General features: G+C 60.0%; 1 protein-coding gene across 4 annotated transcripts; it reads right to left on the reverse strand.

Annotated features, from left to right (window-relative positions):
• Positions 1 to 3,950: 3,950 nt before the first annotated feature.
• Positions 3,951 to 23,627, reverse strand: SHF (Src homology 2 domain containing F). 4 transcript variants are annotated; one of them, XM_054837314.1, is made up of 7 exons: positions 17,286 to 17,422; positions 15,630 to 15,759; positions 14,333 to 14,551; positions 12,606 to 12,743; positions 9,475 to 9,646; positions 8,998 to 9,117; positions 3,951 to 5,576 (listed from the first exon to the last, which is right to left on the reverse strand). In XM_054837314.1, the coding sequence occupies exons 2-7, from the start codon at positions 15,679 to 15,681 to the stop codon at positions 5,390 to 5,392; spliced, it is 888 nt and encodes a 295-aa protein (XP_054693289.1). In that variant the 5' UTR covers positions 15,682 to 15,759; positions 17,286 to 17,422; the 3' UTR covers positions 3,951 to 5,389. The 4 variants fall into 4 exon arrangements, with proteins under 4 accessions (XP_054693289.1, XP_054693288.1, XP_054693287.1 ...); XM_054837313.1 differs by lacking the exon at positions 17,286 to 17,422 and adding an exon at positions 15,850 to 15,870; XM_054837311.1 differs by lacking the exon at positions 17,286 to 17,422 and adding an exon at positions 22,915 to 23,627 and having other exon boundaries at positions 3,954 to 5,576.
• Positions 23,628 to 25,397: the final 1,770 nt, after the last annotated feature.

The following is a 25,397-nucleotide window of genomic DNA, read 5'->3' on the forward strand; positions in this document are numbered from 1 at the left end:
GGACACGCTGTGCATGCGCAGAGAGGCTGTAATGCTGCATATGGGCAGTAAATCACAGTGCACTGTACATGCGCAGCAAGGCCACCCCGTACACGAACACTGAGAGAGGACGCACATGTGCAGAGCCCATCAGTCCCACGCAGGCACAGATCAGGACTTGCTGTGCGCTACCATTTAATGGAGAAAAATTCAGCATGCATACATTTACCCTGGAAATTAAGAGAAAGACTTGTAGCTGCGCAGGTCATCAAGCTGAGCAAGATGTGAAGGACAGAGAATGCCTGAGGCACAACCACCAGATGAGGACACGCTTTGAATGCATGAGATGAGGGTCCACCAGGAGGTGCTGCATGAGATCGGGGAGGAAAGGAGCAAGGTCACCTCACTGCAAAGGACGGACCAGATTTAGGATAACCTGGATATGGCTCAAATAGCAAACAAATGCAGCAAATGTGCCTCCCACGTCTAGAAAAGGGAAAAGAGGGATTAAAACATATCTAGACATTCATGTATTTCTGAGGATTTTCTGAAGGAAGCCCAGCTTCAAGATAGAAAGGCAAATGGAAACAGGATTTATCACAGATGTGTTGTCTCAGTGTAATGTAATGATATTTTTTTTTGATAATTAACTTAGACAAGGTGATGCAGCACATTTAGGTAGGTTAGATTTAGGGGAGGAGTTTCATTTGCCACCCAGTATGAACCAGTTTCCAATGCTGGAAGTCATGGGTATGGACATAGCAGAGGAGGAACCAGCTAATCAAGTAAATGATGGGTTGAATTAAAAAGGGTGTCTCTGAGCAACGAGATGCTTCTAGCACTGTTCCTCCACCCCAGTCTTGGGATGACCCCACTAATGTTAACAGCAAGCAGTGCGGGGCTGGGAGTGTGGAGTCATCATGGCTGGGATGCGTTTTTGGAAGGGACGCAGCCACATCACTAACAAGGCACTGGGAAGATCTCACCCCAAGCGTGCTGTTTTGGAGACATGCTACCAAAATTGTGCAAGGAAGAGGAGAGAACTGCTCACAAGTGTCGAGTGAAAATTAGGTGGAGGCATCCAAGCATGGATGTTTTGGGACAATTTTCAGAGTACCAGGAGCAAGTAACTGGTTTGAGATGATGCTGAGAAAACATGCCGAAGGAACTGAGCGAGGGTGGTCTCTGAGTTAGGAGCTGAAACTTGCCCCTTGTGTCAAATATGTTGGTCTTTATGAGCTTTGAAAGGAGGCATTCAGCTGGGCCATGTGTGTGCCACATGCATGCGTGTTCTACGTATGTGCTACACTGCACGTTTTGCTGGTAGCCTGCAGGGATCAGGAACAAATTTCTCTCCTTTGCTATAAACTTTGGCAGCCGAGTTGTTGGGTTATTTGATCCTTCTGTAGATCGCTGTGGTTGGAGACAGAACACAGGGCACTGTGTTTTCAGTGATATTCAAGCACTGCTAGGGCTGGGGTTTTGAACTAATCACTAGGCTTGGGCTTAAGGGAACTTTTCCAGGCCAGAGGGGCAGGGAGGGTGCGTGGATGATGAACCACAGCCTACACACATCTCAGCGTGATGCTCTCCAGCCTATGAGGTGTTCAGGAGCCCTGATGGCGTGTGCTGGGGTGGGTGATGAGGCTGATGTTGGGCTTGAGGCTAACCCAAGTGCTTCATTTCCAGCAGGTGGGAGACATTAGGGACTGCAACAGAGATTCAGCAAACAGACCCCAGCTTCCAAGGAGGGCAAGCTCAAATTCTGCCCTGAATCAGCCTTTCACCCCTCTTGATTGCCTTCCTCCTGCAAGACTACATCTTTTGGCCAGTGAAGTCCTGCGCAGGACTAAGCACAGCCCCAAGCTGGCCCACAACCAGGCAGAGCGGCACAGGGCTCAGGGTCCGCGCCAGCTCAGCCCTGACCGCCGTGCAAGAGCGTGTTCCCAGCAGTACTAATCCAATTACAAAACAAACTTCCTTCCTTCATTATCAGGGCCTGCAGCATGCTAAAGCAGCTTGGCGATTATGGAGGGCTTAGCAAGGGACTAGAGATCAGGCGATGAATGACAGAGCTGTTTCACTTGCGGGGAGGAGGGAGAGGGAACAGAGGCAGCCGGGAGGACACAGGGGATTGCCGGGACAAGTGGATTGGGAATGCTACAGACAAAGGTCTCTGGTCAGCGTTCATGCTCCCAACGGGGTTAACCTCAAAGCCACATCAGGTTGCTCAGACCCTTGTCCATCCTGGGGATTAGCATCCTCATGAATGGGGATCCTCCGTCACCTCTCTAGCCCTGTCACATGGCTGCCCTCCCTCTTATTTCCAACAACAGTCATTTCAGTCACGGGGCAGCAAAAGGTAGCACTAAAATACCCTTGCAAGAGAGATTCAATCCAAATTTTCTGGGGAGCTCCTAATCAGCTCCCATCACAGAGGATGCAATGCACCAGCCAGACCCAGAGTCATATACTTTCTGTGGGAATCCCAAAATGAGACTTCCTCAGGTCCGAACAGGACCCGGGACCTGCTTGGATCTGCCCCATTTGAGATCACGTCCATCCCGTCAAGCCATGGGCTGGCTCTTCGCTATGGCTCTGTGCCCTGCACCCTGGTCCGACATCTTGTTGGACCTCCTCCACTATGAGGGCCCGTGTGGAGCTGGAGGCTCCATTGGGCTGGAGGCGTTGCCCTCAGGTTGCAGTGAATTTGTAGCCCTCTTCATCCATGGGGTGCAGTCCCTCCTGGTAATGCTGTGAGGAGGGGAAAAAAAAACCTAGCTGGGCTTAGGGCAGTTCTGCTTCTCTCCCAAAAAAAGCCCTTCTTGACTCTGGTCAATGCTAACACTGCTTGGAGCAGGAGGGTGGACTAGAGACCTCCTGAGGTCCCTTCCAATCCAAGCTATCGTATCAGTGTAGCCAGCGGGTCAAAGGAAGTGGTTATTTCCCTTTATTTGGCATTGGTGAGGCCACAACTGGATACCGTGTCCAGTTTTAGACCCCAAGTACAAAGAGAGAGTCCCGCAGAGGGTCACTAGGATGGTCAGGGCCACAGAACGTGTTGTACAAGGAGATGCTTGAGGAGTTGGGCTTCTTTAGCCTGGAGAAGAGAGGGCAGAGGAGGGATATCATTGCCACAGGGAGGATTGAGAGCTGCTTAGCTGAAGCACTTGAACACAAAGCCCAGCTCCAGAGCAGTCCTGCTGGTCTGTGGCTGTTTCTGGGGAGCTTAGCACTCAGCAGGGATGTCCCCCGAGATGGAGCCAGGCTGCTTGGGCAGCATCTCACCATACAGCTGTGAGCTCACTGGCACAGCCAGCACTGGCTGTCAGGCAGTTTGCTCCCTGCCACACTTTCTCAAGAAAAAAAAACCACCACACAGTATGTGGGGAAGCTCTCCTCTGCCTTCCTTCCCCGGCTGCACGGACCTGAGGAGCCTCTGCTTTGCCAGCCACCGCCACGGAGAAGGCAGAGTATCCCCCAGGGATGAGCTCTGTGCTGGAGCCGTCAGAGCACAGCAGGGCTGCTAAGGGCCCTTGAAACCTTTTAAATGCAGCAAGGGCATCCAGGAGCATCTCTGCAGATGTATTCCTGCATCTCCAGCCCTTTCTGCAGGCTCTGGTGTGGCACTGCTGGGAAAAAACCCCCTCCAGCTGGAGTCACCTCTGTCCCCGGCGGACAAGATGCCTCCCTGGGATGGAGAGAGGCAGCCGGGGAGCTGCCAGCAGCCAAGCAGGGCTGTAAGGAGACACCAGGCGCCCGATGAGCTCAAACTGCTGCCTTTTAAGGAGCGGCAGAGGCTGAGGCATCCCGGAACAAAACAACAGTTTCTGCAGGCTCCCAGCCGTGGCGTGCACTCGGAGACCACACTGGCTGTGCCCAACAGTCCCCAGAGCAGCTCAAAACTGTAATGGGCAGCCGGGACAGCGATGCCCCAGCTACAGACCGAGTCTGGAAAATCCATGGTAGAGCAGCGTTCCTGCCGTGGCTGCGGCACTCACCCACACAAGGTCCCTGCAGTTCCATCAATCACCCCCATCCGCCCGCGAACCCGCAGGGCCAGCTCCTTCCTGGGATCAAGCGGTGAGGAGGATGATGCTTTTTCACAAAGCCTTCATCAAGCCACCACTAACACATCCCATCGACACCCCAAGCACTTTGCTCCACTGATGCAAAAGGTTTTGCTGGTCCAGCAGCAAATTTGCTGCTGCCATCCCCTCTGCTGCACACAGCGGGACCACCTGGGGAGCGGAGGGGAAAGGGAACGCGCTGCAGGGGAGCAACAGCGAGACCGAGCTCAGTCTGAAGCACGGATGGAGGAAACGTACGTGCGTGGGTACAGCAGCAAGCAACACCCAGGAACAAGGTTAAAAGGCAAGGTATGCATTAAATACTACAGAGCACCAGATGTAGCTTCAGCCAAATGAAGAGAAGGAGCAAGCTGGCCCAAAGACAAGGTGTCAGGAAGACAAAGAACAGGACTGGAGCCACTAAACACCCAGAGGAGGAGAACAGGAGATCTGTGAAATCCAGGGATTTTGCCTAAGACTTAGGAGGGGTGAAGGAAAACGAGGCAAAAGATCCCAAGGAGCACGCCCTTCTACAGGGAAACAGGCATTCCAAAATCAGCTCATCACTGCCTGCAAAGGGTCCCAAAGCCATCACGAGGACATGACCACAATGTCCCTTGTTCCCTGTGTCTCAGACGAGTGAGCTGGCCGGACTGCCGGGGCACATGGGTCTGAGTATGCAAGAGCAAAGGAAAAAATCAATTTGCTTAGAGATTTTGTGTAATAAAATCCCCCTCCCCACCATCTTGCCACACCAACCCTCTACTTGAGGTGGGATGCGGGCGCACGGTCCCCATGGAGCAGGAGGCGACCATGCACCGCTTTATTAGGCAGTGGTGCTGCACGCGCGGCTGAGACCGGTCACTATTTACATTTGGCAAAGGATGACAGCGAACACCGAGCACCCGTGCGGGTGGGGGCCACCGCTGGCCTGGCCCCCCGTGCCTTGCTAGCCCCAGGCAGGCCCCCGCTCGCCCCCCGCCAGCCTCCTCGCCTGTGCCCTCCCATGGGCAGAGCCAGGCACCCTCACAGAGGCACCTCAGGCCTGTTAACGGATGATTTATCCCCCTTTTCCCCCCCCCAGGCCTCTCCAAGGCCCCAGCTCCAGTCCTTGCGTCCTGAGCTCTGCCCGGAGGCAGGCAAACCGGCGCACGGGAGCCCCCCGAGAGGGCGGGACGAGGGGTCCGGCTGCAGCAATCCCCAACAGCGCCGGCCATGCCCAGCAAGCCGCTCGCGGGCTGCTGGTCCAGAGCCCGTCCTTGGCACGGTGGCGCTCGGCCCGGCGGACGGGCCAGTTTCGGGTGCACCTGGCCTCGAGCCTGGCTCGTGGTGGGTGAGGACTATAGGGTACGGATAGCCACCGGGTAAAGCAAGGACATGTGCTCAGCCCCCTTGATGGGCAGCTTGCGGCTGGCGTAGTGGTGAATGATCTCCGGCACGCTGTCGAAGGGCGGGCTGTGCTGACCCAGCACGTACTTGTTCTCTTGGGTCCGGGACAGCTTCATGTGCATGAAGCCCTGGCTGCTCCTGCAAGGAGAGATCGAGGTAGGGTTAGGGGGTGCAGCTGGCCCCGGCCTCCCGTCAGCTCCTGCGCCCCCCGAGACAGGCAGCCTGCCCCTACAGCTGCAGGGAGGGATGCTGCCTGCTCCTGTCCCCAGCCACGGCCCTGCCCACACCAGCCCGCTCTTGGTCAACTCCAGACGAAGCCCGCGGCGCAAGGGAGGGAGGCGGCTGGCCACGCTGCACTGCGTCCCCCCCAGCGAGCACGGCCACGCAGCGGTGCGAGGGGTCCATCCGGGGACAAGGACGGTGCCCGAGGCTGGGGCGGGAAGTGAGGGCAGGAGCAGCAGCAGCTCTCGCTGCAGGGTGACGCAGGGGCAGCGGCTTTCGCCCCTTTTCACAACCGCCTGGCTCACACCTCAGGAGGGCTTCGGCTCACACATCCCCAGCCTCAGCGTGGCAGAGCAGCATTTTCTCCTTTGGCCCACAGCCCGTTGCCCCCCCCCCGCCCCACGCCAACACTGCGGGCTCCATAAAACCCGCTCAGCGTAGCGAGGCCATTTCCCGGCACAGCACGGGCACCGAGCCATGTGAGGCTGCGCAGGCAGATCCTGCCACGAGCGCTGATTCCAAGTGACGGGCTAATGGCCCTGTTGCTATTAATTTGCGTCTCCGAGGAGAGCCACAGCCTGTCTGCAGCGTCTGGAATGCACATTACGGCAAAATATTGATGACTTAAAAGCAGACAGGACCTCATCAGCAATGCTGAGCCGCTTCCAACGCTGCGCAGGCCGGTCCCATCCCCCCGGCTGGAGATGGTGCCCGTAATGGACAGCCCGGCTGCATTAGCAGAATGGGTTTGCAATCCATTTATAGAGCTGAGAGGCAAGGAGCCGGCTGCCCCGGGGGAGGGCGGGGGGAGAGCCGCAGCCCCCTGCCAGGGGCCAAGGAAAAGCGATAGCCGGCCGCATCCTGTGTCCCAGCGTCAGGACGCAGGGAAGAGCTGCAGGGGCTGCATCGTGCACGGCACTGCGTGAAGGCGCGCGGGTTTATCCTGCGCACGCACCCACGGTCACGCCGCTAACACACGCAGCCGCCCACGGGTGCTGTCCCCGGCGCTGGACCCTGTCTGCGGACGGACCCAGCCCTTGCCTAGTGCTGGCAGGCGAGAGATGTGCAGGACCCCGGCGCAGGATCAGTGCTGGTCTGGAGCTGCAGCGGCTCTGGGTCCACAGAGAGGTGATGCTGGTTGTGTTTTGCTCAAATCGCTCCACAGGTCTTTGTGACAAGCTCAGGGACACGACTGAGATCAGACCCCCGAAGAGATGCTGCAAACCTGACAGCCTCGCAGCCAGCAGTGGGGGCAGGACGAGGACAAGGGGCGGGTGCTGCTCCTGCCGAGCACCTTACAGACGCGAGGAAGGACCCAAACCTTTGCAGCGTGGCCTCAGCCACTCTCATGGAGGCACAAGCCAGGAGGGAGTCGTTCCCGGAGCGTTTGAGGCAACGACACTGCAACTCTGCTTATGACGGGCAGCGTGGGGCTGCCTAGCCTGGACCAGCCAGGACTGTCACGGCAGGGTTAAATCCTTCCAGCTACCTGACACGCTATGGGTACAGCCGCTCCTGCTGCTCTCTCTTGTGCATATTTTCCTTCAAAGCAGCACAAAAGGGCTTTAGGTCAGCACCGGAGCTCTCTTTCAGACCATCTCCTCGGCTGAGCCTCCTTCTTCAAGGAAAAAAAAGAGTTCAAGAAAAAAAATAGAGATGCAGACAGCCTGCTTACAGCTATATAAAAGGCATCCCAGGGGATTTTCCTTGAAAAGGCTCTACAGAGAAAGGCGACGGAGTAAAAATCACGTTCCCAAGGCTGTGGGCTCTCTGCAAGAGTCATAGTGGGCAGGCAGTGCCCGAGCAGCCCCTGGATGGGCTGCAGTCTCCTCTGGGGGGGTGACACGCTGCCGCAAGGCCACGTCCCACCTGCACATGCTGTTTGAGAAGAGGATTTGGCCATTTTTGCCACGAGGCTAAGGATGGGCAGGAAGAAGGGAAAAAAAAAAAACCCAAAGAAATGGGTGGACGGCTGGTAGAGATGGAAAGGGACACCCGTGCTGGCGAGGCAGGAAGCCCCGTCCGCAACCCCGACGCCACCTCCCAGGCTCTCCAACGCACATGCTGGCTAGTGCCACCCGCGAGGCGATGGCTGAGAGGACCTCTCCCAGCCTCGACCACGGCTCATCAACCAGCAGAAGCTGTTGTTTCAAAATTGCTCACAAGCCAGGGCAAGGAAAAAAAAAATTGAGAAAATTAAAACATCAGTAAAAATTCTGACAAAAAAAGGAAATGAGGGAGGTTTTCCAGAAAGGCTTGCTGTCTAATCAATAAGCTACAAGTGCAGAAGGAAGAAAGAATATTTTCAGCTATAGATCTGCTCTGGCTTGGTGTTTAAGGCAGCAAAAAAGCATTAAAGGAAAAAAAATAAGAGAGAGAGATGGAGCAATCTAATTCACAATTGTGTCCCTGGGAAATAAACGGGGGAGGCTGAAACCACCAGGGAGCAATGCAGGTACAGAGACCACTGGGGAAACTTAAAGTATATTGAGAAAAGCGTAGGGATACGCAGCCCGTTGTTGGACAGAGGTGACTGAAGTGCTCAATAAATACTTTTTTCACATCTGCCAGGAACAGAGCTAGTACACTCATCCAGCAGGAGGGCAAGAAGGTATTTGCTAATCCATCATCATCTCCAGGACAGTAACAGCTTTGATTTCGTGGGTTCAGGCTGTTCCAAGAGTCCTGAAAGAGTTGGACGAGGAGCTGTGGGCAGCATCATGCAGTTTTGGCACTAAGCGAATCTGAAAGACTTGGGGAGGGTGCAAAGATCCCCCCAAAAAAAACCCCAAGCAGAAACCAAGCCATGCTGTGGGGGTGAAGTTTCCCTGCTGCAAAACCAAAGCAGCGTAACGGCCTGTCTACAGCAAGGGTTATGTGGGCTGGGGAGGCAGGGACGGGTTCCCATCAACAACGGGATCGCACAAACTTTATTTTCCCATGAAACTAAGCTACAAATAAAAAAAAAAAGGGGGGGTAACAAGAAGCCAGAGCGGAAAGCTATAACCAGACACACTCGAGCAGCGAGGCACATCATTTTACCCGTGTGAGGGTTTGCTCGCACTGCCAAGGGAAGAGCGGCGTGCCTCCAGATCCACAAGCCTTCCCGAGAGATACTTTTGCCAGACACCAAACCAGAAGCCTGTGCCACACCACAAAGAAGTGCAGGCTTCGTACTCCAGCCACTTCTGACCACCTCGCGCTCGTCTCAGAGTTACCCCATCAGCACGGGCACACGTTCACGTGGGGCACCCACCCGCGAGGGGTGACCCACGGCACTGGGTCACCTCTGCTGTGGGTCCAGCCACCCCCTCCAGCCCCATCCATGCTCACTCACTTCAAGGAGAGGGAGAAGTCGTTCTTGCTGGTCTCGCTGTTCCGCACCAAGTAGCTGGCCTCCTTGCACAGCCTCAGCAGCGTCTCCGCGTCCGTCCGGCTGATGGCCCCGTGGTACCAGCTGGAGGCAGGAGAGGGACCGGCTGTGCCAGGCAGAGAGCGGACACCCCGGGAAGGACTCTGCCCCGGGGGGCAGCAGCAATGCCAGCACCCCCGGCACCTCCCCGGGGACAGCAGCCACGTTCAGGGAGAGGGAGGTGAGTGGCACCGCCGGGGCTGGGGGACAAGGGGCAGGGCTTCCACCAGGCAGCTCAGGGGGGGTGCGGAGGGCACGCGGGGACACCACGACTGCGAGACGGGCGGCAGGGACAAGCAGGCAGAAACGCGGGGCCAGGGAAGAAGGGAGGAAGCTGGTCTGCCCCGGGGATCCCGGAGCAGGCAGAGGGGTCGGGCAGTGCTCGGGGCAGGCAGGACTCACCACTGGCTCTCCAGGGGCAGGGCAGGGTCAATCCTCTCCCCGACGAAGGGGCCAGGCTCGGCGATCAGCATCTTCGTGCTCTTGAGGCTGCTGGAGCCATGTCTGAGGGCTGCCCTGGCCTTCTCCTCCCTGCAGGGTGAGGTGCGGCCGTACCCCAGCCCCTCCGACGGACCTGTAAGACAGACGCAGGTCACAGCCGGCGGCGGGGACAGGCGGACAGGCTGGGCTCCCAGCTTTGCTCCCGCGGAGGGAGCCCACAGAAAGAGCCAGAGCCACGACACGTCACATCACACTGGAACCCCTCGCGCTGCCCCGTGTCCCTGCTTTAAGCAAGGGCAGCTCTTGGACTGCTGCTCGCTGCGGTGCCCCGGGAGAGACAAAGTCGGGTCCCCACCGCACCACAATGGGTCCTCGCAGCGCCCAAGGTTTCAAAAGTTCAGAGAGGTTTTGCTAATGCAATCAGAGATTCAGCGCTTGCGGCTTAGAGTTAAGTGAGAAGCAGTAAGGAGAGGCTCTCCAATCTTGGGGAAACAAACCAAAAAAAAAAATTAAAATAAAAGGGGAGGGGGGGAAGTGGAGCTAAAGGGAGCACTCAGTTTGGAAACGATGGACACATTTCTGCTAGCACAAGTGAAAAAAAAAATTTCCCCGAGGTGGTAAAGGGACATTTTGACGGCGAGGTGCCTCCCCAACGCAGCCGCCTGCCCGGCACCAGCCCAGCCACGGGCACGGACAAAGCACAGCAGCCCGGTGAGCGGCAGGGGATTAACCGAGACGTGCCCCAGGGACCCAGCCTCCCGCCGACTGTTATTTCCGTGCGGGATGATTTCAGCATTAACAATATTGTTTCTCCCTCCTCCAGAGAGTTCATTATTGCTCCCCTGCAACGCGAGCCCCCTCGCACAAATTACTTATCGATCGGGCAGAGCTGCTTTGCTGTGAGGCTGCCGGCAGCCGATGCCGCGGAGGCACAGGCGCCCCGGAGGCGACCGAGCCCGGGCGCTGCAGCCCCCAGGACGAGTGGGGTGTCTCGGGCTGGGCAGCTTCCCCGCTCCCCGGCTGCTGGAGCAGGAGGCAAAATGAGGGTGATGCTGAGGCCACGCTGCTGCGGGAGAGGCAAAAAATACCCGGAGAGGGATGTTTTTCTCTCTAGCAGGGCATCCTCTAAGGTGGCTTTTTGAGGGACGCCTTGTCCGGGCCCTATGCAGGCGAGCAGGTCTCCAGCCCCGCCAGCGCCGAGGAGAGAGGAAGGCAGCCAGAAGGAAACCCAGCCAAAATCCTCTGCGGCTTAGCATGGCTTGAAACCCCCACGAGAAGGAGCCTGGAGAGGAGGTGCCTGGCATTAAGGCTTGACAAGCCCTGCTTCTGCAGCGGTCTGGCTTTTCACCGGCCAGGCTTGCCCTTGTACAGAACATCCAAGCTTCAATTTCAACTCATCACCTTAAGAAATTGGGGCGATCGTTAAAAAGACAGACAATCAAAACACTGAAGTGTTTGCCGGCGGCACAAAGTCATCGTGTTAGAGGCTCAGAAGAAACGCATTGCACCTGTCAGAGAGGCAGAGGCATGTGCCTGATTAAACAGGATATTAAAAACAAGCCCCTAGGAGTAAGAAGACATCCTTCAAGGAGTTCAAGTCACCCCCAGACAGGGGAAGTAGAAAATAAGACAAAACTCTGCCAAGATAAACTTAACACAACAAAGCAAGTCAGGGAAAAAAAGAGACTCGGTGCTGCTAAAACCAGGAAAAATGACAAACTGATGTGTTCATCAGGAGCAGGATGCGTGTCAGAGCAACTGCAGGGATAATAAATGATGGGAGAAGAGAGGAGGCTGCATAGCAGAGAAATTAATTTTTCTTGACACCTGCATTCATTGCAGGGAGAGGATCGGGAAGTTTCCCCCTGCCAAGACCTTCCTTTTTTGGGACCGATCTCAGCATCCCTACGGGGTTCGGGACAGTACCGCGGCAGAGCAGCCGCATCGCTCTGGGCTGCCCCTACGATCGGCAGCAAAATCATCCGTCACGTGCAACCTCGTGCTCCAACCCACCCAGGAGGCACCAAAAAGCCGTACTGTTTTTTCCTGACGAAGCTCTGCAGGGATCTGGGTAACCGCAGATAAGGAAATCAGACATCTGCACCTGGCACGTCACGGTGCCTACCAGGAGCAGCGTGAGCGACACACGGGCAGACACGGCACGCCGGCGCTTTGCAGGGAAAAAGTCACGTCTCGCAGATCCATCCCAGTTCTCCAACCCCAAAAGTCTGGGTGGCTTTCAACAAACCCCCCCACCTAATGCTCTTGGAAAAACCCTAATCCACGACGGTGTAAGAGCAAGGCTCTTAAAATATTAATCATGGGTTAAAAGAGAAGCAGCGATGTTTGACTTTCATACGCGAGACTGCCAGCGGAGTCCAAGGGGGATTTACACAGGGGCTCTGCCGCTCGGCACACAGAAAGGGCTTCACAACAAGGCAAACCTGAGATGACAAAGTGTGCCGGGGAGATTTAGCTGTTCAGGATAGCAAAAACGAGAGCGGAGAATCCAGAGGGACCTCCTGCCACTGAGCAGCAAGGTAATAAAATAGCGGAGGAGATGGAGCAGTGCTAAGTGACGAAGCGAGGCACGCGGGGAAAACCAACCCCAGCTTCAGTGGTGGGATCTGAATTAGCTGCTGCCACACCTGTAAGGGACCCGGGTACGAAGAGTCACAAGAAAACATCAGCTAAGGCTCAGAGCAGTTGTCAAGAAGACAGCCATCAAACACTGGGAATTTGGAGGCAAAGAGGAGAGAACAAAAGAGAAAGTAATAACTCTGCCACTGAATAATCCCCTGGTGCAGCCTGACTGCTGCGTGCGAAGACGCATCGTGGAGCTGGAGAAAACGCAGAAGAGGCAAGGACAAACGTCTGGCGTCCAGCACAGGACAAGTGAATGAGCCAGGAGGGGCTGGGGGAAGGCACAGGAGGAGGGTGGATGTCTGGCAGCGACCGCAGGCAGAGCCCTGCCAGGTCCGGGCAAGCTCTGAGGCATCGCAGCATCTCGGCGCCGGCGGGGCAGCGAGGCAGGCTCGTGGCGAGCACCAGCCGCAGCCCCCCCGGACACGCCGCTGTCACGCGAGACCCACCGTTGGCGTCTTCGTAGCCGGGCTGGCTGTGCTGCGGAGGGACGGAGGCACCGGCCTCACCGTCCGGGGGGCTTTCACCGCTGTCGAGCTGTCCCACCGGCGGTGGCCATGGCAGGTCTTTAATGACCTTGATTTCAACTGGATATGGGGCAGGGTAAGAGAGAGAAAGAGAAAGAGAGAAAGAAAGGGCTTAGAAAAAAAATGTCAGCAACACCAGGCCCACAGAGAAGGAGAGCAGTTGTGGGGGAAAAGACCTGAGGACTAAATTCCCGGGAGCCCTATGCTGGCTTGGCCAAATCGTCCCCTCGCCAGCACCGAGAGACCCCACTCCTCCGTCGGCTTTCCCAGCCGACCCTCTCTGGGGTGGCAGGGGAGTCTGCAATCACTCCCGTCTCACGTGCACGTCTGTCGAGGGACCTTGGCCGAGCGTCCCATTGCCACCTGTCCTGCCTGTGCATCCGTCTTGCCCCGGGCACTTCCCGGCCACCCAGCAGGTCTGTGTTCCCCTGCCAGGCGCCAGCGGGCTGCTGCCCCGTGCCGGTACCCGGTGCCCATCAGTTGGGGTCTCGCAAGCCCCCAAAGGGGGAAAGGGCCAGCAGAGAGATCCCAGCATCGCAGGAGAGAGGAGAAATGCCCCGTGAGCCGCAGCAGGACCTGCTCTGGCTCCAGGAGAAAACAGGCAGCAAGCCCTAACGTGGCCCAGGGCACGGCAGCCTGATTCCCTCAGGACTCGGAACGAGCCCGAAGCACCGTGGGGAGCACCCACACGCATCCACGCACAAACCAGACCTGTGAACGCGCCGTCTCTGCCCAGGGACATCAAGCAAGGCAGCTCATCTGCCCAGATCCAGAGCACAGACGCCTCAGCACAAACCCAGCCCGGTAACGCACCGCGTTTCATGACAGAGCCCGACAAGCCGAATCCTCAGCACGGCGTGCCGCGGGCACCAGCCCCGTGCCCGGCAGAGGGTCCCACCGTCACGAGCACAACCCCAGGCACAAGCAGACGCTGCGGCGTCGAGCCCAGCACACACCTCTCCAGTTCACAGAGCCCAAACCCAAAAGGTGAAGCACTCCCAAGCCCCGATCTCCCCGCCTCTCTCCGCCAGCATCCCCGCGCAGCGCCGACAACCGCCAGCTGCAGAGCCGACGCACACTGCTGCAATTAAAATGCATCCTAGATAAGAGCGTGGCAATTAGCCAGCGCCGACGGAGGAGCCAGCACTAATGCACAGCATGGATTTCCTCATTAACAAACACAAACACCATCGATCCTGCAGCACAGATAAATAGGTCAGGGGGCTGGACAATCGCCTGGCCAAAGGCTCCTGGGGCAGCACCCAGCTCTCCTCCTGCTCCAAGGAAGGAGGGATCTGCTTGAGCCCAGGGTCAAGACTCTCCCCCTTGAAATTCAGGGTTAGGGGGGGTCAACTTGCACCAGAAGCTGTGATCAGTTAGAGGCGGGGAAGAGGCAACGAGACGGGCACTGGACAGGCTGCCGAGGCAGCTCCATCCACCACTCCACCCAGCCCGGCTCTCTGCTGAAGAGAAACAGCCTCCACAAGTGCACGAGCGCTCCCCGAGCCATGGAAATGCAGAGGCCAACACTACCGACCCCCAAAAGATGACGGAACCCCAAGGAGCCAGATTACCCCCTGCAAAACGCAACGCAGCATCAGTCGCTTCATGGCTGCTGTTCATGCTTTATGGCTGCTCCCATCACTCACCTGCAAAGGCTTTGGAGATCCGCTCCTTCTTCCACTCCCAGGGCTGGTCATATTCCTCCGGCGGCCGCTCGTCATCCTCGGGCAGCCGGGACTCCCTGGGCCTGGGGCAAGCCGGACGGTCGCCATCCGCATCCAGCCCTCCGAGCACAGGCTCATAGGGAGTGTCGTAGAGGTGCAGCGGCCGAGCAGGAGCCTCCCGTAAGCCCTTCTGGCGGATCTCTAGCAGGAGAACAAGGAAAAGACCGTGAGCTTTTTGCCCCATGCAGCCCGGCCATGGTCCCCAAAGCCCTGCTAGATGATAGGGCTCAATTTCACCCAAGGGTGACATGGGGTAGGGAGAATCAGCGATGGAGGAGTCCCCGCAAACCTCCAGCAAGTGCCTGCCAGAAATGAGGGAGCTGCTGGGCAGCTGGGTCCTGAGCAGCCCACAGCACCAGGACACCTCCTCCCACGGTACAGCATCCCTGGTCTCGGGTGGCACTGCAAAGTGGGGTCCATGGGGGCAGAGCATCCCAGAGCCTGACTCCCCACGAGCAGTGAGACTGGATTTCTTCCCTGGACACCCAGCGTGGCTCGTTTAATAAAAATGCCCTTCCCTCGAGCAAAACAAAAGTCTCTCTCACAGACGCAAGCAGCCTCTTCGCCGCTTGCCGCTATTTCCAAGAAATGCAATGGCCTCCTCCAAAAAAGCCACGTGAGCTTTTCCAAAAGCCAGTCGCTCCAGGAAAACCACAGGACTGCAAAGCAGAGCCAGAGCCTGGAGCGCGCAAGCCGGCACGGCGACCCTGTGCGCTCTGCAGCGGTAAGAGCGATGCCTTCGGGAGCACGCGCTCTCACCTCGCCTGCTTTCCAGCCATAAACAAGCCCACTGGGGCCCCCGCTGCTGCAGCAGACAACAGCGCGCTCTGGCCCACTCCTAACCGAATTAAATAGCTCCCACATCCATCTCAGTTTTATGCCAGGCGCATCGAATGTCAAGTCTCTCCTGGCTCAGCCCGGCGGGCAGGCACCGTAGTCCCAGGGGGCAGGACCGCAGGCAGAAACACCAAGGTGCTTTTATTGCTCGGGTAGCCTTTGTGAGTGCTCTGGCTACGGCGAGCCCACGGCGCGTGGCTAAAGCCGTGAGAATCTGCCCGCAAAGCGACTGTGCGCCACCGCAGCAATCGCCCAGGTTTGCCTTGTCTGGGGACCCGGTGCTGTCACGGGCTGCAAGGAACAGAGTACGGTGGCCACCAAATTCACACAGCAGGGACCAGAGGCGCAAAGAGCAGCCTCTGCGCGGAGCTTTCAACCTTACCAGCCATCATCTTCTGGGCTTCGTATGGCTCCATGTATCCATCGTTCTCCATCACCTTCTCCAGCCCTGCCTGGCTACCAGCCACCTGTGCCGCATCGAAGGGATCTGCATAGTCCTCCAGGACAGCCAGCTGGAAGAGGGGAAGGGTAGGAGAAGGGTTAGGGTACTCCTTGCCTTTTTGGAGGACGGGGGGGGGGGTCAGGAACCCTTGAAACCTCACCGTGAGCTCTGCAAGCAGCAGCCAGAGCGGCAGCCGGGACCCCGACCCCGAATCATGGCAGCCCTGCAGAGCAGGTGCTGGCAGCCGGCGGCTTTCCAGGCACCGGCGCTCAGCCGTGGAAACGCTCCAGCCTTTGTCCCGAAAGCTGGGATGGAGCCAAGCAGAGCAGAAGGCGGCCCGGCCTCCTCCCTTACCATCGGCTCAGCGCTTCCAGCACCCGCACAGACGCCCCGGCAAGGCCCCCACCGCGGCGCAGGGCTGACAGCGGTGCCGTCCCCCCGCCATGGCACGCAGATGCTCTCCCTGATTGCAGCCACGCTTCCTCACCTGAGGCGGAGAAGGGGCGTGGATCCCAGTACGGGGGTGTCAGCTGGCACTGGCACAACTGGGAACTCACTGGTTATTTTCCAGGGCTCCTGCAGGCTCGTTTGAAGACATTTCTTAACAAAAGGGCTAAGAACAGCCCGCAGCTTCCTCTCCGCTCCCTCCCAGGGCCCTGCAGCGTCCCCCCACGCATCCCAAGTAACACAAGACGGGGCTCCTCCACCCGATCAGGAGTCACTGGGAAGCAGGACCAGGAGCCTCCCAAGTGCCATGTCACAGGGATGGCACAAAATGCCCAGGGGTTGCCCTTACTAGCAAAAAGGAGATGATCCTGCAGTAGGATATGGGGCATGACCCAGAGCTTGATCACCTCCAGCACCGCTCCAGCACCTCGGCAGCTTCCTGGCCAGAGCATCCCATCGCATGATGCTGCAGCCCCCGGCAAGCCTGGAGCTGTACATCCCACCTCCAGTCCCAAAATGGGGCCAGCCAGTATTTCCAGCAGGGTCTGAGTGCACCCAAGCACCTCTGCCAAGGTCTTCTCGCCCACCAAGCCGCAAACCCCAGGCTGGACCATCCGGTGAGATGGGTTTTGCCACCACTACACCAGTTATGCAGAGCTCCAACAGCAAATGGCCCGAGCACGGTGCGGCGGCTGCCTAATCCCACCCGGCGCCGGGCTCTGTCCTCACCGCCACGCTGTCCCTGCTCCTGGCCAGCCTTGGAGACCAGGGCCACCGCTCACGCATTCCTCTCCAGCTTAAAACAAAACACTTCTTCCTCCTTCCTGGCCGACAATAGCCTCGAGCAGAAAAACCCAGCAGGAAAAGGGAACAGGAACTGGAGCTGTAAACACCTCTGCGCGGCCCCGACCCTTCGCATCCCTCCTGCTGCAGGAGGAACGCGGCTCCTCGCGCCCCGGCTCACCACCTCCTCTGCAAACGTCCCGGCTCCGGGCTCCCCGAGTTCTCCAAGCCCGGTCCCTCCGTACCGGGACACGAGTGAGCAGCAGAGCATCATCCCCGGAGCAAACCCCGCCAGCCACAGGGCTCCCAGCCACCCCAGGTGAGCACAAGGAGGGTTTGAATGTGGGAGCAAGCAAATGATCTCACCCCTCGACAAGACAGCAGCAGGACAGATGGCTGCTCGGGGTACCAGCCTCCGCCGGATGAGAGGGAAAGAGCAAAACCTCCGGCTGGCTCTGCAGGCAGGGCCCAGTGCCAGCGAGCCGGGACGGGGCTGCAGGAGCAGCCAGCCCCTGGCTTTGCAGAGGGAGACAGGAAATCTGCTCTCGCCTCCGTCATCCGAGGGAGACGCGGCATCGCTCAGCCCCCGCCAGGCACTGGGGACACCGAGGGGGCTGCAGCCTGTTGCTTGCCACCACTGGGGCGAACCCCCCCCCCCCCCCGCCCCAAGGAAATTTAAGTCGGTGGTGACTTTTGCAGCTGCTCAGTGGCTGGGTCCTGACCTAACGCCTGCAGGGTGGGGAGAGGAGCAACAGCGACTGCAAATTCACTGCAGGATGCCCCTCTCTTTTCTAAACACCCTTTTCCCCTCCAAGGCAAAGAGGGGTTCAGCCTGCGGCAGGCGGGTGCTCCCCACTTGCTGTACAGCGAGATATTGATGGCAGATCGGTGCCCGCCGCACCAGAGAGCCGGGAGATCCCACGGGCTGCACCCACACCTCGGAAAGCTGCAAAGAGGCTTTCGCTCCGCCACAACGACATCTGCAGAGCGCAGCCCCACGCCGGCGACAGCTCATTCGCACATACGCTAGTGCCAAGGGAGGCACGAGCACGCAGGCAGGCGTCCCAACACACACAAGTGCACAGGCTCGACACGCGAGGCGGGCGGACGGGCAGCGCCATGCCCAATGCTCACCCTTTGCAAAGAGCTCTCATGGCTCCAAGCGTGCTGCGGGGCTCTGAAACACGGTCTGCTGACCTTCCTGGGCTCAGAAAGGGGTTACTTGCTCGTTCCTCCCGCCCCCAAGCCCAACTTGCCCGCATTCAAACCTGCCGTGAACCCCATTTCCTAGACGCATTTTGCTAGACAGACATAGACCCAGCTTGCTGCTGGCGCCAGTCCTGGAACCTCCCTCTCTCACCCCGTAAACACAGAGCAGCTTCAGACAAGACAGGGCACCAGCACAGCAGCTCGGCAGCCAAGAGGCTCCTCTGCACGAGGCCGCCGTGGTTCCCAACCGGAGGAAAGCCCCCTCCGTATTTCCTCAGGGGGTCTGGCTCCCTAGGTTTGGTGGGGTTTTGCCATGCTGGCTTTAATTCTCCACTATCTCAAGGACGCCTCTTTGTAGGAGTGAAGTCTCCCCACCATAGGGTGCTGGGAACGTAAACCCGTTCATTTTTTAAATGGTCAGGTATTACAGCGGAGAGCCACGGAAAAGCTGGGAAGGCAACTCCTGTCTCCAGGAGCACTGCAACCTCGGGACGCACAATCGAGCAAGTGAGAACGGTACCTGGAGCTCTGAGGCTGGAGGGGCCGGAGGCTCCAGCCAGTGCCGGGAGCGGGGCAGGGCTCTCGGAGGGCAAACGGTGGGGGTCACGCAATCACCGATTCCACCCTCATGCCCTCGCACGGGGACGGGGACGGCCGAATTAAGGTTGCCCGGGAAACTACGTCTCTGACATTTCCTAATCCGAGCGCTGGACTTTATGAGCCGCGCAGGGCTCTCTGTGGCAGCTGCGGTGCACGCAGCCGCTCCCCCAGCGCAGGAGGGGGCCCAACCGCTGGCAGGGCAGCTCCCGGGGGTGCCCAGACCCCCCCCTCCCCATCCCCCGGTTCAGTCAAAGGCCAGGCATTTCCATGCTTCGCTCACCTCCCGTATCACGGAGGGAGCTGCTCACCGCCTGGCCGATCCCAGCGCGCCCCTCAGATGCCCCAGTACAGAGGCATCCTCGCCTGCTCGTCCACAGCACGAGCTTTGCTAGATTCGAAATAAATCGGGTGCAAAGCGAAGAAAAAGCCTGACACGCAAAGCCACCATCCCAGGGCAGCTCTTGGTGCAGACCAGTCCTTCAGAGAGCAGCCGGGCACCGCTGGCACTTGGACCCACGTCCTTTTTGTGCACGTGAGTGATTTTCACACGTTTATCTGCCGCAGCAACGCAAACCCAGATCCCTGCTGCAGCGCTGGTCTCGCTCTATTATTTATGCCAACTGTAAGAAAAAAAGAAAATCAAAAGAAAATTAAGGCGAAGGACCAGATCACCGCTGGGTTCTTGCAGTAAAAGAGTTTCTACGCTGCCCACCAGCGAAGGCGACAGACGGCAGCTCTTCAACAGAGTTCTCAGTTCAGACACTGAGATCCCAGGGCAGAGCAGGGGCTCTTCACCCCATCTTGCCTACAAACGTCCCACCTGCCACCACCTTTTGCCACGACAAGGCGCTCCACTCTATGGAGACGTTCCCAGAGGATGCCTGGGGAGAGCCTTCACTTTATATAAACAAATTTCTTGCCCTGGAAATAAAGTGTGTTTGGGGTCCCCCCAGGAGATTGCTGGGTTTCACGCTGGAGCGACTCTATGTCACAAGCGAACCCAGCTCGTTCCCTCTGTCAGGTGCAGAATTTCCCCAGTTTTAGCCATCTGGCAGCTTGGCTTTTGGCAGATGCCGAAGTGAAACCCAAAAAGCAAACTGAGCGCCGGCCTTCCAAGAACGGTCCGGTCCGCAGCCCGCGGGGGACGGCTGGGCCAGGCGGGGAGCCCGCGGCTGCACCCGTGGCACGGGAGGAGGGAGCGCGGGGCGGGCAGCACGGCACGGCGCAGCATGACTCAGTTCGGGGAGGCTCTCGCAGGAAAGACACACGCCCAAGAGCTTCCTGGCCAGCCGTTCCCACACCCCGCGGCACCAACCCTGCGCTCACAGCAAAAATGTCAGCGACCGGACCCGGCGGGCACGAGACAAAGTCCTCCCCAGGCTGATCCCCAGCTCCGTCCCCAAGCACGCTGTTCCCTGGGCGTAGGCGTCCCCACACAGGGAGGTCCCTCACTGCATCCTGGTGGCCTTGCTCCTCACGCCTAATCAAAACACGGCAGAGAAGACATCTCCATGGCATCCGCCTCGCTCAGGCAAGCCGTACAGGGCCAGTCCATTGCCCACTGCTGTAGGGAAAGGACTGCCCAGACCAAGTAGACGGAGAAGGACCTGTGCTGGTCCCCACCAAGCGTTTGTAATGGAGCAGAGCTCACTCTAAGCGTGTCCCCACAAGGTGTTGCGGATCCCACGCAAGGCAGAAAGATGTGACGACTCATGCTACAACGGCAAAGCATCATGTGGCCCAGGCAGGAAGGATGCCATTGCCGAGATGTTCCTGGCCCATCTTCAATTCTCCAGAATGGGCAGGACAGCTACAGCGGGCACAGGGCTCCCAGGCAACACGGTCGGTCCCCCAACCTCAACGCAGCGCCTGTACCACAAACCACACGGCCTCAGCCAAACCACGCAACCAGGAACTGGTGGCCACTCCTTCCACTTCTGTCCATCCTCATCCTCCTCGCTCAGAAGGGCTGCACATTTTATTAGAGTGTTTTTCAATGTCAATCATTAGCAAAAAGCCTCTCTGCTCCAGCAGCCTTGCCTGTACCTAGAACTGTACTTCTCCCTTCATCTTCAGCACCACCACAACTCAAGGCCCACACCCGTGGACCTTCTGGAGTCCCAGTCCCTGCAGCAGGTAGGGAACAGTGCCCACCACCTCTTCCTAAGTGTGGGAGCACCGAGCCCCCTGCCACAACCATCATCTTGGCTCGAATAGCTCAGCAGAGGCTCCAGCCCAGCCCCAGGACACCTGGACGTTGTCACCAAGAGCAAGGGCCATAAGCATCAGCAACCCCCCAGCAGGCACCTCCCTCCTCCTGGTCCACCTCCAGAAAGAACCACCATGACCTTGCAGCAACCAGGGAACCCTCCCACCGCTCAGCCCAACGTCAAGGCCAGCAGATGGGAGCTGCAAAGGGCGCTCAAGCCCAACAGAGATGCTCCACGTGGTGGATGCTCCCCAGCTCCTCCAGGGAAACTGTTTTAATGTTCAGTTGCATGCGCTATCAAATATTCCCACCTTATCTCTGGCTTCGCCCAGCCTCCGGAGCTCTGCCTGTGTCCATCACGTACCAGAGCCCTGAAGAATTAGAAACCTCCTCCCCACAGAGGCACGCAGGAGATCAGGAGATAATCTAATCACTGTCTATCTTGGATAAGATGAAGGGTCTTCTTCGGCCTAGTGCTGTTAGCAGGGTTTCCCCAAACGTATCCCAGCTTTCGGCTTTTCTCTAAACTTCCCGGCTTTTCCCCAGCCCTCGGGTGCCCGCGCAGCCCCGGCTGTACCTGTGGGCAGTCCCCACTTCCCACAGCTCCTGCTCAGCCCTTTGCACATCACAGCCCGAGTCCTTCCCATGACCACCACCCGCTCCCGGTCCCTCTGATCGCACACCACGCGTTTCAGAGGAAAAACCATCCAGCCTGCCTCAGCAAACCACATCACCGCGATGGCACCTCCGGTCCCCGCCGCCAGTGCCCTCCTCCTCTGCTGCCTGCAGCGGCCAGTTTACAGGATCTCGGCTCAAACGGGGGTTTCTGCCGGGCCCCTCTGGAAACCTCCCGAAAGCGATTAGTCAGTACGAGCAACTTTCCAAGATCCACCAGCAACAAGTTTTTCTATCTGCTTAAAATACTCCCAAGCAGATTTTGCCCAGTGCTCGTTTTGTCGTGCTGCCCGGCAATGCCAGGACCACAGATGGGATCGCTGTATCCACCATTCCCTCCACCAGCCAGATCTGCAATCCCGTCGAGTTGGCTCGACAAGCCCCGTCTTGCAGGCGGCAGCGCTGGCAGGCACTAATTACCCCTCCTGCCTTTATTTGCGCAGTCCCCGCATCAACCTCTCCACCGAGAGGCCCGGCACCGACGGCTGCAGCCCCGGCGGGTTTATTGCTCTACCCGGTCCTTGTGCTGCTCGGAGCCCGTCTCCCCCCCTGGGGAGCTTCTCCCCAGCTCCTGCCTCTCACCAGGGACGTTCCTCGCCTCCTTCCCGGCACCGGCAGCGCCAGGCTCTGCTCTCACCCCCCGAGAAGCCGGCTGGGAGGCGGCAGACAAAGAGGCGCTGAGGCTCCCTGACAAAGCAGCACGGCAGCTCGAGGGGGGGGGGCCCGGCTGCCATCGCTGGCACGGGCAGGCCCTGGCAAGCGGGCAGAGAGAGATGGGCACCGCCGGGCGCAGAGCGGAAGGAGGCCCAGGGCCGCCGGCGTCAGAGGCCACCGGAGACGGTCCCGTGCGGCGCGGGGCCTTCCCAGGCTGGAAGGTCTTCACCTCTGTAGAGCACCAAGCACTTGGCTGCAAATAAATGGCAAGAAGGGAGGGGGGGAAGGCGGCCGGCAGGCCCTGCGCTCTCGCACCTCGGCGAGCGACGCTTCCTGCTGAGGATCATACCTGCCTCCCGCGGGAGCTGGAGGAGAAGCCGGGGCCGCCCCCGCAGCTGCTGACGTGTGACCGGCATGTCGGTGCGGCGGGGCCATGGGCAGACGCGAAGCGGGAGCCCCCGCGGAGCCTGGCCGTGGCGAGCCCTGGGCGCTTGGGCTCCACCTGCCCCAGGGGTCCCGGCCCTGCTCCTCACAGCAGGCGCCGAGAGTCCGGCGGGGCGACCCAGAGCATCCCCCCCTCCCCCGCGGCCGTGGGGCTGGGGCACCCCGGGGAGGGCAGTGGGGTGCCCGTGCCAGGGCTCAACTCACCTCCTGCGGCGGCTCGTCGGGTGGCTCGGGGCCGGCCGGTGGCGAACCGGGGGCGGCGGGCGTCAGCGGCGGCGGCGGCGGGGGGCTGGCGGGCACCTTCTCCACCGCCTCCACCTTGATGAGCCGGTGCTTGGGCGAGACGTACCGGGGCCCGTCGGGGGCGGCGGGCGGCGGCGCCCCGCTGTAGGGGTCCTCGAAGTCGCGCTCCTTCTGCAGCCGGTAGGCCGCCACGATGTCGGGCTGGGCGGCGGCCAGCGGCTCGGCGGCGCCCCCGGGCGGCGGGGGCGGCTGCGGCGGCGGCCCGGCGCGGTAGTCGGGCTTGGGCGGCGCGGGGGGAGCGGGCTTGGCGCTGCGGAAGCCCAGGTGCTCGCGGAGCCAGCGGGCCATGGTGCCCACGCACTGCGGAGCCCCGCCGGCCCCCGCCCCGGCTCCCGCCCCGCCGCCGCCGCCGCCGCCGCCGCGCTCCGAGCCGGCCGCCGCTCCGCTCAGCAGCATCGGCGCTGGCGGACTGAGCGCGGCGGCAGCGGCGGAGGAGCCCGGGCCGGGGGGGGAGCGGGGGAGGCGGCCGGGGGAGGCGGCCAGTGCCACCTGCCGGAGCCGCCGCGCCGGCTGCTCCGAGCGGGGCTTCCCCCCCCCCCCTTCGCTGCTCCGCCCGCCCCGCTTCCCCGGACCCGCTCCCCCCGCTCCCGGCACGGCCCGGCACGGCACGGCACGGCCTCCCCGCCGCCCGGCCCGGCCCGGCCCGGCCCGCCTCCCCCGGGGCCCGCCCCGCTCCCCCGCCGCCCGGCCCGCCTTCCGCCGCGCCCGGCCCGGCCTTCCCCGGCGCTCCGGGCCGACCCCCCACCCGCGCTCCAGGCAGCCGCCGGCTCTCGGCTCCCTCCCAGCGGCCCCGCGTCCCGCCCCGGCTCCGGGGAAGAATCGCCCCCCGCCCCGGGGTGCCCGCCGCCGCCGCCCCGTCCCTCTTGCTGCGGAGCCTGGAGACCGCGGGCCCGATCCAGCCCTGGCCGCTCCGCCGCTGCCTGCCCCCCCGGAGCATCGCCCGGCTCCGGGAGCGGAGGAAAGGTGCCAGCGGTGGCACCAGAAGGACCACCGGGGAGGCTGCTAATGAGATAGGAGTGATGAGGGGCCCCTCGATGGCAGATCCACCGCCTAGGAGGAGGTGTTCATTGAACCAGCCTTTGCAGGACCCCCGGAGCAGATCGCTCTGGGAAGAGTCACCGAAACACCAGGCTGGCACCGAGGACCCCCCCTAGAATCACCGCGGGACCGGGGGGAGCAGGGACAAGCCGGGGAAGGTGCTTGGGAAGAAGCCCGAGCCACGGCTAGGTGTGCAGGGACGTCGGGGCGAGCGTGCGGGGCTGAGCCCCAGGACACAGGGTCCGGGACGCGGGCAGGAGGACATCCCCTGGGGTGCAGCCCGGGCAGGGCTGGATTTGCTGGGAAGGGGCCAGCAGCAACAAGCGTGCGGAGCAGGGAAGCGGCGTTGAAAGCAGCGTGTCGGAGCATGGCGGCGGAGGCCGAGGCCGTCGCAGCAGCAAACGGCACGCTTACAGGTGTTCTGACCGTCACCCTGCACACACCCCCACCACCAGCCACCACCACCCCTGCTCACCCACCGTCCAGGAGCGACCATTTCGCCGTGCGCTCCTAACCCCCAGCAGCCACTGTGCACGGCCCTGTCTCCAGACCTACCCCCCTGAATCCCCTCACCCCTTCCTAAACCCGCTCCCCGCCCTGCTCGCAGGCTGAATCCCCCAAAGGCCCTGGTCAACCATGCCTGAAAGGGAAGGGGGACAGAGGCAGGATGCTCCAAAAGCGGGACCATCACAGAGGTGGAGCCGTGCAGAGGGGGGGAGATGCCATGGCGTGGCCCTGCCTGTCCTCACATCGTGAGCCGGGCTCCTGCCCCCACTATGGGAACAGAAGTTGGGATGTGGCTGCTGGGGTGCATGCTGCAGGGAGGAGGGGGTGCCTGGAGAGAGAAGCTTGTCGTGGTGACCCCCCCTTCCTTTCAGCCCCGGCGCAGGAGGAGAACTGGGATGGGGCTGCCGAGGAGCTGAGCCTCCTGAGCCAGCCTGGCACGGCACATGCCGAATGCGTGCCCAGTGAGCCCGCCGAGTCCCAGATTTGCTGATTTATTGAGTACGCTCACACTGCATGCTCCTGCCCGAGAAACCCAGTCAGATCCCCCAGGTCCAGCCGAACATCAAGGGAGCTTCCTCCCTAGGGAGAAGACAGCCGTGGCACCCAGAAACCGAGTCTGGAAATTTCAGATCGCAGGGAATGCAAGACACAAAAGGCATCAGGAGGAGGAAAAGTGTCTGCCAGGAACAGCGTGAGTACAAGGCAGTGTTTGAGGTCTAGCAGCAGACCTCAATCCCGGCAGATGGGGATGATGAGATTGTTATTAAAATGCAGAAAAGACAGAGGTTCTCAATAAATCTGTCTGCCCGGCGTTTGGAAGGAAAGAGGATGCAGGGCTG

The sequence above is a fragment of the Grus americana genome, chromosome 10 (genome assembly GCF_028858705.1).
Source record: "Grus americana isolate bGruAme1 chromosome 10, bGruAme1.mat, whole genome shotgun sequence".
NCBI lineage: Eukaryota > Metazoa > Chordata > Aves > Gruiformes > Gruidae > Grus > Grus americana.